Below are 12,205 nucleotides of genomic sequence, written 5' to 3' on the forward strand. Positions count from 1 at the left end.
GTGGGGAACCTTATCAAACGCTTTGCTGAAATCCATATACACCACATCAACTGCTCTACCCTCATCTACCTGTTCAGTCACCTTCTCAAAGAACTCAATAAGGTTTGTGAGGCATGACCTACCCTTCACAAAGCCATGCTGACTATCCCTGATCATATTATTCCTATCTAGATGATTATAAATCTTGTCTCTTATAATCCCCTCCAAGACTTTACCCACTACAGACGTGATAACATTGTGAATGAACCCACAGGCAGATTGGTAACATTATGGATCCGCCTTCTGCTGAAGTTCTGCACCATGATGTATCTCTTGACTGACAAGAGACACCGTCCGGAGATGTTAACTCTGTTTCTGTCTCTCAGCTGGGCTACTGAGGGTGTACACATTCCCAGTATCCATTGTAATTTGCTTTTATCTGTATCAAAATCAAAGCTCCCTGAAATCATGGATTAAGTTATAGAATTTAATCCAATTATCTCTACTGTGTGTAGTTAACTGTGGTAAGGTGGGAAATGTCAACTTTCCTTCAGGCCCTAAATATTACCTCTTATCTGTAAATCACACAGCAACCCATAGAACCATAGAAAGGTTGTTCTGGGTCCTGGATCAGCAGCTAGGGGGCAGCAAGCACTCTGCCTGCTTTACAAGAGCCTGACGTGATCGGAGCTGCCAGTCCTGAAGGGCTCGCTCTGGCATCCGCACCAATAGCCACCTTCTCCAGTTTCTCAAACGCCTGCCCCTCTTCTCAGGTAGAGAATTCTAATATCATCTCAGTGAGACTGAAAATCAATTTGGCGGAGACCTGTACAAGTGAAGGTGAAGCTCCAGAAGAGTTTGTGAAGCCCAGGAGATTTAATCAAAGGCAGATATGAAAAGATCCAGACCATCCGATGGTTTTTCAACACCTCGCATTCTGAGAGGATTGGCACCTACCAAGACCACAACCTCAGCAGCGAAGATTGTCATCTCTCATTCCCAGTATAAAAATGTGATTTTGATCCTTCCCTACCCCCACCGTGTGTCTGTCTTGTGTACATCTGGGTGGAGGGTGGGACGGGGTTAGGGGAACAATTAGATTAGCAGACCGTTGTTCAATTATTTACCATTACATGTTTATCCCTTCTCTTGTTATAAATAAAGTTTAAAAAAATGTTTTACTTACAAATCTGGTGCCTGTAAGTTAATGGAACAGTCAAGGGTCAAGCATATCAGGAAAATCTATAAATTATTGGTTAATTCACTTGGGTGGGGACTCGAGGGCCTGTGGAGCTGGAATTGACTGTGCACTAGCCCAGGGTGTCGTAACAGCACCTTTCCCCAGGAAGCTCACCCTCCCATCCACCCCCCCCCCCCCCCTGCCGGCAAGGGTTCACCCTACCCTGGGGGGGGGGGGTTACCCTACCACTCACAGACCCACCTGCCCTCCGGCTCATCATTCAGATTAGTAACTGAAATCTCCTTGTGTGTAAGTGACACAGAGAATCCAGGAGCTCCTCATGTGTGTTCTGGAATCAGGGGAGAGGGGACTGGAGGACAGAGTGCTGTGATGTGAAGCCAGGGGAGTTACCATTGCAAATCAGGATGATCATGGAATAGTCAGCACTTTCAGCAGAGGAGAGCAGGACCCGATGATGCTTAATGTGGTCCAGGCAGACCTGCTGAGAAACAGCTCAACCAGCTGTCCACCATATTGGTTTCAGTCTGCATCCTTTCATCTTAAGTCAGATCAGGGTCATTCCGGGGAAGTGTGACCAGGATGAGAGGGTTTTTAACAGGGACCAGGGGGTATCGGAGAAGCGGAGAAGGGGGTGAGGATGTGATTGAGCTGTTCATTGGGTCCAGAAATGTGACTGTGAATGAAGAGCTGAAAACTAGACTGATCCATTTTAGTTTCTATATTTATATTCATCCCGGGAACTCTACTTTTCGAAGCCCATACTTTCCCTCCCATTGTAATGTGTCTACTCCGTACCTGAACTGGACACCCGTTGCTGATTTACTGACCTGTCAATGTCAGATTACAATCCGCCACTTTAGAACTAATGATGATATGATCAATGTTAAATCTAATTAAATGTCAGTGCTGAGGGAGCGCCGCACTGTCAGAGGGTCAGTACTGAGGGAGCGCTGCACTGTCAGAGGGTCAGTACTGAGGGAGTGCCGCACTGTCAGAGGGTCAGTACTGAGGGAGTGCCGCATTGTCAGAGGGTCAGTACTGAGGGAGCGCCGCACTGTCAGAGGGTCAGTACTGAGGGAGTGCCGCACTGTCAGAGGGTCAGTACTGAGGGAGTGCCGCACTGTCAGAGGGTCAGTACTGAGGGAGTGCCGCACTGTCAGAGGGTCAGTACTGAGGGAGTGCCGCACTGTCAGAGGGTCAGTACTGAGGGAGTGCCGCACTGTCAGAGGGTCAGTACTGAGGGAGTGCCGCATTGTCAGAGGGTCAGTACTGAGGGAGTGCTGCACTGTCAGAGGGTCAGTACTGAGGGAGTGCCGCACTGTCAGAGGGTCAGTACTGAGGGAGTGCCGCACTGTCAGAGGGTCAGTACAGAGGGAGTGCCGCACTGTCAGAGGGTCAGTGCTGAGGGAGTGCCGCACTGTCAGAGGGTCAGTACTGAGGGAGTGCCGCACTGTCAGAGGGTCAGTACTGAGGGAGCGCCGCACTGTCAGAGGGTCAGTACTGAGGGAGTGCCGCACTGTCAGAGGGTCAGTACTGAGGGAGTGCCGCACTGTCAGAGGGTCAGTACTGAGGGAGTGCTGCACTGTCAGAGGGTCAGTACTGAGGGAGCGCTGCACTGTCAGAGGGTCAGTACTGAGGGAGTGCCGCACTGTCAGAGGGTCAGTACTGAGGGAGCGCCGCACTGTCAGTGGGTCAGTACTGAGGGAGTGCTGCACTGTCAGAGGGTCAGTAGTGAGGGAGTGCTGCACTGTCAGAGGGTCAGTACTGAGGGAGCGCCGCACTGTCAGAGGGTCAGTACTGAGGGAGTGCTGCACTGTCAGAGGGTCAGTACTGAGGGAGCGCTGCACTGTCAGAGGGTCAGTACTGAGGGAGTGCCGCACTGTCAGAGGGTCAGTACTGAGGGAGCGCCGCACTGTCAGTGGGTCAGTACTGAGGGAGTGCTGCACTGTCAGAGGGTCAGTAGTGAGGGAGTGCTGCACTGTCAGAGGGTCAGTACTGAGGGAGCGCCGCAGTGTCAGAGGGTCAGTACTGAGGGAGTGCTGCACTGTCAGAGGGTCAGTACTGAGGGAGCGCCGCAGTGTCAGAGGGTCAGTACTGAGGGAGTGCCGCACTGTCAGAGGGTCAGTGCTGAGGGAGTGCCGCACTGTCAGAGGGTCAGTGCTGAGGGAGCGCCGCACTGTCAGAGGGTCAGTGCTGAGGGAGCGCTGCACTGTCAGAGGGTCAGTGCTGAGGGAGCGCCGCACTGTCAGAGGGTCAGTGCTGAGGGAGCGCCGCACTGTCAGAGGGTCAGTGCTGAGGGAGCGCCGCACTGTCAGAGGGTCAGTGCTGAGGGAGCGCCGCACTGTCAGAGGGTCAGTACTGAGGGAGTGCGCACTGTCAGAGGGTCAGTACTGAGGGAGTGCCGCACTGTCAGAGGGTCAGTACTGAGGGAGCGCCGCACTGTCAGAGGGTCAGTACTGAGGGAGTGCCGCACTGTCAGAGGGTCAGTACTGAGGGAGTGCCGCACTGTCAGAGGGTCAGTACTGAGGGAGTGCCGCACTGCCAGAGGGTCAGTACTGAGGGAGCGCTGCACTGTCAGAGGGTCAGTGCTGAGGGAGCGCCGCACTGTCAGAGGGTCAGTACTGAGGGAGCGCTGCACTGTCAGAGGGTCAGTACTGAGGGAGTGCCGCACTGTCAGAGGGTCAGTACTGAGGGAGCGCTGCACTGTCAGAGGGTCAGTACTGAGGGAGTGCCGCACTGTCAGAGGGTCAGTACTGAGGGAGCGCCGCACTGTCAGAGGGTCAGTGCTGAGGGAGTGCCGCACTGTCAGAGGGTCAGTACTGAGGGAGTGCCGCACTGTCAGAGGGTCAGTACTGAGGGAGAGCCGCACTGTCAGAGGGTCAGTACTGAGGGAGCGCTGCACTGTCAGAGGGTCAGTACTGAGGGAGTGCCGCACTGTGGGAGGGTCAGTACTGAGGGAGCACCGCTCTGTGGGAGGGTCAGTACTGAGGGAGCGCTGCAGTGTGATAGGGTCAGTACTGAGGGAGCCCTGCACTGTGGGAGGGTCAGTACTGAGGGAGCGCTGCACTGTCAGAGGGTCAGTACTGAGGGAGCGCCGCACTGTCAGAGGGTCAGTACTGAGGGAGTGCCGCACTGTCAGAGGGTCAGTACTGAGGGAGTGCCGCACTGTCAGAGGGACAGTACTGAGGGAGCCCTGCACTGTGGGAGGGTCAGTACTGAGGGAGCCCTGCACTGTGGGAGGGTCAGTACTGAGGGAGCGCTGCACTGTCGGAAGGTCAGTACTGAGGGAGCGCCGCACTGTCAGAGGGTCAGTACTGAGGGAGCGCCGCACTGTCAGAGGGTCAGTACTGAGGGAGTGCCGCACTGTCAGAGGGTCAGTACTGAGGGAGTGCCGCACTGTCAGAGGGACAGTACTGAGTGAGTGCTGCGCTGTCAGAGGGTCAGTACTGAGGGAGCGCTGCACTGTCAGAGGGTCAGTACTGAGGGAGTGCCGCACTGTCAGAGGGTCAGTACTGAGGGAGCGCCGCACTGTCAGAGGGTCAGTACTGAGGGAGTGCTGCACTGTCAGAGGGTCAGTACTGAGGGAGTGCCGCACTGTCAGAGGGTCAGTACTGAGGGAGCGCTGCACTGTCAGAAGGTCAGTACTGAGGGAGCGCTGCACTGTCAGAGGGTCAGTACTGAGGGAGTACCACACTGTCAGAGGGACAGTACTGAGGGAGTGCCGCACGGTCAGAGGGTCAGTGCTGAGGGAGTGCCGCACTATCAGAGGGTCAGTACTGAGGGAGTGCCGCACTGTCAGAGGGTCAGTACTGAGCGAGCGCCACACTGTCAGAGGGTCAGTACAGAGGGAGTGCTGCACTGAGGGAGGGTCAGTACTGAGGGAGCGCTGCACTGTGGGAGGGTCAGTACTGAGGGAGCACCGCACTGTGGGAGGGTCAGTACTGAGGGAGCACTGCACTGTGGGAGGGTCACTACTGAGGAAGCACCGCACTGTGGGTGGGTCAGTACTGAGGGAGCACTGCACTGTGATAGGGTCAGTACTGAGGGAGCCCTGCACTGTGGGAGGGTCAGTACTGAGGGAGCCCTGCACTGTGGGAGGGTCAGTACTGAGGGAGCCCTGCACTGTGGGAGGGTCAGTACTGAGGGAGCGCCGCACTGTCAGAGGGTCAGTACTGAGGGAGCGCCGCACTGTCAGAGGGTCAGTACTGAGGGAGTGCCGCACTGTCAGAGGGTCAGTACTGAGGGAGCGCTGCACCGTCAGAGGGACAGTACTGAGGGAGTGCTGCACTGTCAGAGGGTCAGTACTGAGGGAGTGCCGCACTGTCAGAGGGACAGTACTGAGGGAGTGTTGCGCTGTGGGAGGGCCAGTACTGAGGGAGCGCTGCACTGTGGGAGGGTCAGTACTGAGGGAGCACTGCACTGTGGGAGGGTCAGTACTGAGGGAGCGCCGCACTGTTAGAGGGTCAGTACTAAGGGAGCGCTGCACTGTCGGAGGGTCAGTACTGAGGGAGCGCCGCACTGTTAGAGGGTCAGTACTAAGGGAGTGTCTCACTGTCAGAGGGTCAGTACTGAGGGAGTGCCGCATCGTCAGAGGGTCAGTACTGAGGGAGAGCCGCACTGTCAGAGGGTCAGTACTGAGGGAGTGCCGCACTGTCAGAGGGTCAGTACTGAGGGAGTGTCTCACTGTCAGAGGGTCAGTGCTGAGGGAGTGCCGCTCTGTGGGAGGGTCAGTACTGAGGGAGTGCTGCACTGTGGGAGGGTCAGTACTGAGGGAGCACCGTTCTGTGGGAGGGTCAGTACTGAGGGAGCACTGCACTGTGGGAGGGTCACTACTGAGGAACCACCGCACTGTGGGTGGGTCAGAACTGAGGGAGCGCTGCAGTGTGATAGGGTCAGTACTGAGGGAGCCCTGCACTGTGGGAGGGTCAGTACTTAGGGAGCCCTGCACTGTGGGAGGGTCAGTACTGAGGGAGCGCTGCACTGTCGGAAGGTCAGTACTGAGGGAGCGCCGCACTGTCAGAGGGTCAGTACTGAGGGAGCGCCGCACTGTCAGAGGGTCAGTACTGAGGGAGTGCCGCACTGTCAGAGGGTCAGTACTGAGGGAGTGCCGCACTGTCAGAGGGTCAGTACTGAGGGAGTGCTGCACTGTCAGAGGGTCAGTACTGAGGGAGTGCCGCACTGTCAGAGGGACAGTACTGAGGGAGTGCTGCGCTGTCAGAGGGTCAGTACTGAGGGAGTGCCGCATTGTCAGAGGGACAGTACTGAGGGAGTGCTGCGCTGTCAGAGGGTCAGTACTGAGGGAGTGCCGCACTGTGGGTGGGTCAGTACTGAGGGAGCGCTGCACTGTGATAGGGTCAGTACTGAGGGAGCCCTGCACTGTGGGAGGGTCAGTACTGAGGGAGCCCTGCACTGTGGGAGGTTCAGTACTGAGGGAGCGCTGCACTGTCGGAGGGTCAGTACTGTGGGAGCGCCGCACTGTCAGAGGGTCAGTACTGAGGGAGTGCTGCACTGTCAGAGGGTCAGTACTGAGGGAGTGCCGCACTATCAGAGGGTCAGTACTGAGGGAGTGCCGCACTGTCAGATGGTCAGTACTGAGCGAGCGCCACACTGTCAGAGGGTCAGTACTGAGGGAGCGCTGCACTGTGGGAGGGTCAGTACTGAGGGAGCCCTGCACTGTGGGCGGGTCAGTACTGAGGGAGTGCTGCACTGTGGGAGGATCAGTACTGAGGGAGCGCTGCACTGTGGGAGGGTCAGTACTGAGGGAGCACCGCAGTGTGGGAGGGTCAGTACTGAGGGAGCACCGCACTGTGGGAGGGTCACTACTGAGGAAGCACCGCACTGTGGGTGGGTCAGTACTGAGGGAGCGCCGCACTGTCAGAGGGTCAGTACTGAGGGAGTGCCGCACTGTCATAGGGTCAGTATTGAGGGAGCACCGCACTATCAGAGGGTCAGTACTGAGGGAGTGCCGCACTGTTGGAAGGTCTGTACTGAGGGAGTGGCGCACTGTTGGAAGGTCTGTATTGAGGGAGTGGCGCACTGTTGGAAGGTCAGTATTGAGGGAGTGCCAAGCTATTGAAAGGTCAGTGTTGATGGGGCACCGAATTGTTGGGGCCTTTTGCATTAAATATCACACTGAATCTTCTAATAGCCCTCTGAAGTGAAGGTAAAGATCCCACAGCCACCACTGGATGAAGAGTAGAGAAGATCTCTCCTTCGTCTTGGTCAATATTTATCGTTATGTCAATGACACAGAGGGAACAAGATCTATTCATGCGCATGTATTGGATCTGACTGTGCACAAATTGGCTGCTGGGTTATTACAATAATGACTATGTTTCAGTGAGAAGTACGTCAATGTCCATAATGGACTGAGATTTTGTGAGGTTGTGAAAGGTGCTATATAAATGCAATCATTTCTTTCTCGTCACGTCTGTACGATGAAGTTGTTGTTATCAGACAAGAGGATCCAGCAGGAAGTCAAGAATGTTGAGAGGTGGGAACCGGGAATGAGAAGAAGAATGACGATCCTACAGATGAGGGATATGTTCGGTTGCAACAGTGATGGGCAACCGAGCTGGTGAGGGGGCCGCATGAGAGGCCCTCCTTCATCTCAGTGACCCCAAGATTGACATCGGGCTTGTTCACTAACCATGACCCCATGAATAAGATTAAACACATTTAATACACGGTGAATATTTCATAACGAGTTATAGAAAATGCTTAATCATTCATATATTAATGTGACTGTCAACAGTAAAAACAAGATAAATATTTATATTTGGACATAGAGGGAGGGCACGGCCGTCACAGTCAATGTTGGGAGCAATCAGTCGCACCTGACTTCACATGACCTCTCCTATCACTTCAGTCATTCCCGTCGGAAAATGACTGACGGTTATGTGGACAGAAATCAGCGGAATGTGGGAACCCTGCACACGGGCAAGGATCAACACATGTCTCGTGGGCCGCACGCAGAACCCAGATGGGTCGCATGTGACCCCTGGGCCGCAGGTCATCCAATATTGAGTTACAGGAACCTTTCCCAGCAGCAGATGAGGAATGTTCACAGGTGGGAACCTGCAACTGGCAGGGTATTTGGGCAAAACCTGTATCACAACAACCTTTGTACGTGAGTAATATGGAAAGTGAGACAAGGTGCAAACGTGTCATTAACTGATTATTGCTCCATTTATACTACATATATAAAGGCTGTCAGGGATCAGTGCGGGGAACAAGCAGTAACAGTCTCCAGGAACTTACATTGTTTCCCAATTCCAGTCTGCAAGTGATTTGAAACTCCATCACAGAGAGACAGGTTACAATTGTCTAATTCTCGATTCCAGTTTGCAGTCACAGATCGATAATGGGAGAAGTAAGTTTGTCTTTTACATTTTTGATCTTTCCCAGTTTTAACATGTTTAACCTCAGCTCTGGATTGTGTCTAACAGGCTTCCTGTTGTTGATAACTGGACCCGGCTGTTTAACTCTATAAATGTTCTCATTAATCCAATATCCCAGAGCCCATTCATTTATCAAATCGGAAATATACGGAGTAAATTGGAACTCACATTGCAATTTAATTTCCTGCCTTGGGTTCGATTCAGGTTTTCCAAGACGTTTTAAGAAATAAATTTAAAGTAACCAATTCATTTTTTTCCAATTAAGGGGCAATTTAGCGTGGCCAATCCACCTACCCTGCACACCTTTTTGGGTTGTGGGGGCGAGACCCACGCAGACACGGGGAGAATGTGCAAACTCCACAAGGATAGTGACCCGGGGCCAGGATTGAACCCGGGTCCTCGCCACCTGTGAGGCAGCAGTGCTAACCACTGCGTCACCGTGCCACCCTGGGTTTTCCAAGACTTGTGGATCTATTTTATTTATTCCAGGATTTCCTGGTCATGGATCTTACAGGGACTGAAGAGTCCCTTGTGGAGTCTCGCTGAGGTTTGCAGCTGTAACAGGAATGAGTGACAATGCCAATTCGATTGAATATTTAATAAAGATAACAACCACAACAATAATAATTATTGTAATAAAACTAAAAAACTAAAAGAGAAAGAAAGAAAACTTCATTGAAAGAAGAAAGCACTTTACACATTGTACGATCCCAGCTGAAGTTACGACTCAACGGTCAGCTCTGCAAATGGAATAAATCGTAACTTTTGGATCCCGGTGGTTCCTCACCTCTGCGGCGTCCGCCAACCTCTGTGTTGGGTGACCGCCCTGTCCTCTGCCACACTGGTCACCTCCAGGGCCCACTCCTCGAAGGAGGTGAGGATTCGCAAGGGAGGGAGCGCTGGGGGTCACTTGGAGATTTGGATTGTGGATGCTCCCTGGGGAGGGAGGGGGGGGGGCATTGGTGTCTACTCACTCGTGCTATCATAGAATTTACAGTGCAGAAGGAGGCCATCCGTCCCATCGAGTCTGCACCGGCCTCTGGAAAGAGCACCAACTTAAGCCCACCCTATCCCCGTAACCCCACCAAACCTTATTCAATAATAATAATCTTTATTAATGTCACAAGTCGGCTTACATTAACACTGCAATGAAGTTACTGTTAAGGTGGCAGCGTCAAACCTGTGAGGACACCTTAAGTGAACTAATTAACGTTGGATTCCGTTGCCAGTTTCGCTGGACCGAGCGCCCGGAAACTCTTGGCAATTGCAGCTCGCTACACCACTTGGAAATGTTTCCGGAAGATCTCGCCCGGAAAGTGGTTAGTCTGTGGAATTCTCTCCCAGAGAAGAGTCGGGACTGTGGGACATTGAACATATTCACAGATGAGTTAGATGGGTTTCTGATCAACAAGAGAGTTGAGGGGTACGGGGACAGGCAGGAAAGTGGAGTTAAGGGCACATTCAGATCAGACATGATCTTATTGAATGGTGGGAAGTGGGGCAGACTCGATGGGCCGAATGGCCTACCCCACCCCTATTTCTTATGATCATCCCTGTCAGCCCGGTCAGGATCTCACGTTTCAATCAGATCAACTCTCATTCTTCAAAACCCTAAAGAGTAGAGGACCAATCAGCCCTAATCAAGAGGTTTCAGATGATTATAGGATTCAGTAGGGTCGATAGAGACAAACTATCTCCTCTGGTGCGTGTCGTGTTAATCACCCTGGGGTAACACGGACTGCAACTGGATGCAGTTGTACTTGAAAGTAGACTCCAAACTGTGATGTTAGTTCAATACGCTTTATTGAACTTGTTAAGCAGTGCACACAGTTCGCTGTGGGTTTGACACTCTACTAATCTAAGCGTGCTTACTATAACTAACTAGACCAGACTAGCTCTGAGCCATGTGTAGAAGGTGCAGACTGATATATACACCCTGACTGTCACTACAGTTGTCACCAGTGGAAAGAGGCAGAGTGTTGATGCCTCGTGTGTTTTATAGTAGGAGACCACCTTCCAGTGTTCTGCTTGGTGATTGGTTGTGTTCTGTCCAGTGTGTTGATTGGCTGCACTGGGTGTCTGTCACTGCGTGTCTGTATCTCATTTTGTGCATATCATGACAGTGCGGGAATCCAGAACAAAGGTATCTCCTCTCTAACCCTCTCCACATCTCTCTCTCCATTCTCTCTTTCACCAACCTTGAGGGTCACAAGTCCTTGGGCGGGATTCTCCGAAATGGAGACAGTGTTCGCGCCGTCATGAACGCCGTTGAGGTTCACGACGGCGCGAAACGGCTCCTATCCCGACCGATTCAGGGCCCGATAATGGGCTAGGAGCGGCGCCGCGCCATTTACGCGCGCCAGGCCTTGGCGCCGCGTAAATGCGGCGCCACATACATGACGCGGCCGGCGCCGCATAACTTCCGTCACCGGCGTATGCGCGGGTTGGCCGGCGCCAACCCGTGCATGCGTGGTTGCCGTTCTCTCCGAGTCCGCCCCGCAAGAAGATGTCAGACGGATCTTGCGGGGCTGCGGAAGAAAGGAGGTCCTCCTTCAGAGAGGCCGGCCCGACGATCAGTGGGCACCGATCGCGGGCCATACCCCATTTGAGGCCCCCCCCCACCGTGCAGGATCCTCCCTCCTCCCCCCAGAGGCCGCCCCCCCCCCCCCAGCGTTCCCGCTCTGTTCCCGCCGGCAGCGACCAGGTGTGGACGGCGCCGGGGGGAACCCGCCGTTTTGGGCAGGCCGCTCGGCCCATCCGGCACTGAGAATCGTGGGGGTACCGGTGAATCGCCATTTTGGCTGTCTCGGGCGATTCACTGGACCGCGCCGTGCAAAACGCGATTGTGTGATCTGGCCGCTTCCGTGAATCGCGGGAGGGCGTCAGAACGGCGTGGCGGGAAAATTTGGCGACCCAGGCGATTCTCCCAACTGGCGCGGGAGCGGAGAATCGCGCCCCTTATGTTTATTTATTTGATTTGGAGTCACATCGTCTTTAAAAATGTGACTGTGAAGAACTTTGGGATGTTCAATTGATTGATTGATTTGATCGATTGTCACATGTTCATGTGAAGTACAGTGAAAAGTATTTTTCTGCAGCCAAGGGAACGTACACAGTATATACATAGGAGACAAAAAGAATAAAGAATAAATCAACAGGGTACAACAGAGGAGGGCGTTGTGAACAGAGTTCTTGCAGATAACATAGAACATAGACATAGAACGATACAGCGCAGTACAGGCCCTTCGGCCCACGATGTTGCACCGACATGGGAAGTCAAAAAACAAAAGCCATCTAACCTACACTATGCCATTATCATCCATATGCTTATCCAATAAACTTTTAAATGCCCTCAATGTTGGCGAGTTCACTACTGTTGCAGGTAGGGCATTCCACGGCCTCACCACTCTTTGCGTAAAGAACCTACCTCTGACCTCTGTCCTATATCTATTACCCCTCAGTTTAAGGCTATGTCCCCTCGTGCTAGCCATTTCCATCCACGGGAGAAGGCTCTCACTGTCCACCCTATCTAACCCCCTGATCATTTTGTATGCCTCTATTGAGTCTCCTCTTAACCTTCTTCTCTCTAATGAAAACAACCTCAAGTCCATCAGCCTTTCCTCAT

The 12,205-nt window shown here is 53.3% G+C and overlaps 1 protein-coding gene across 2 annotated transcripts in view; it reads left to right on the top strand.

The window, feature by feature from the left end:
* LOC140399867 (phospholipase A and acyltransferase 3-like) overlaps positions 1-12,205 on the top strand; it is a 53,372-nt gene that overhangs the window by 22,877 nt on the left and 18,290 nt on the right. Inside the window, exon 1 of one of the 2 annotated variants that reach the window (XM_072489332.1) lies at positions 8,369-8,552. The exons of the other annotated variant lie outside the window; for it this stretch is intronic. Coding sequence (XP_072345433.1) covers positions 8,544-8,552 — 9 coding nt within the window. The 5' untranslated portion in view covers positions 8,369-8,543. Of the gene's footprint in view, positions 1-8,368; positions 8,553-12,205 lie in introns of those variants that run through there. 2 annotated transcript variants of the gene reach the window in all.

The sequence above is a fragment of the Scyliorhinus torazame genome, chromosome 24 (genome assembly GCF_047496885.1).
Source record: "Scyliorhinus torazame isolate Kashiwa2021f chromosome 24, sScyTor2.1, whole genome shotgun sequence".
Classification (NCBI taxonomy): Eukaryota; Metazoa; Chordata; class Chondrichthyes; order Carcharhiniformes; family Scyliorhinidae; genus Scyliorhinus; species Scyliorhinus torazame.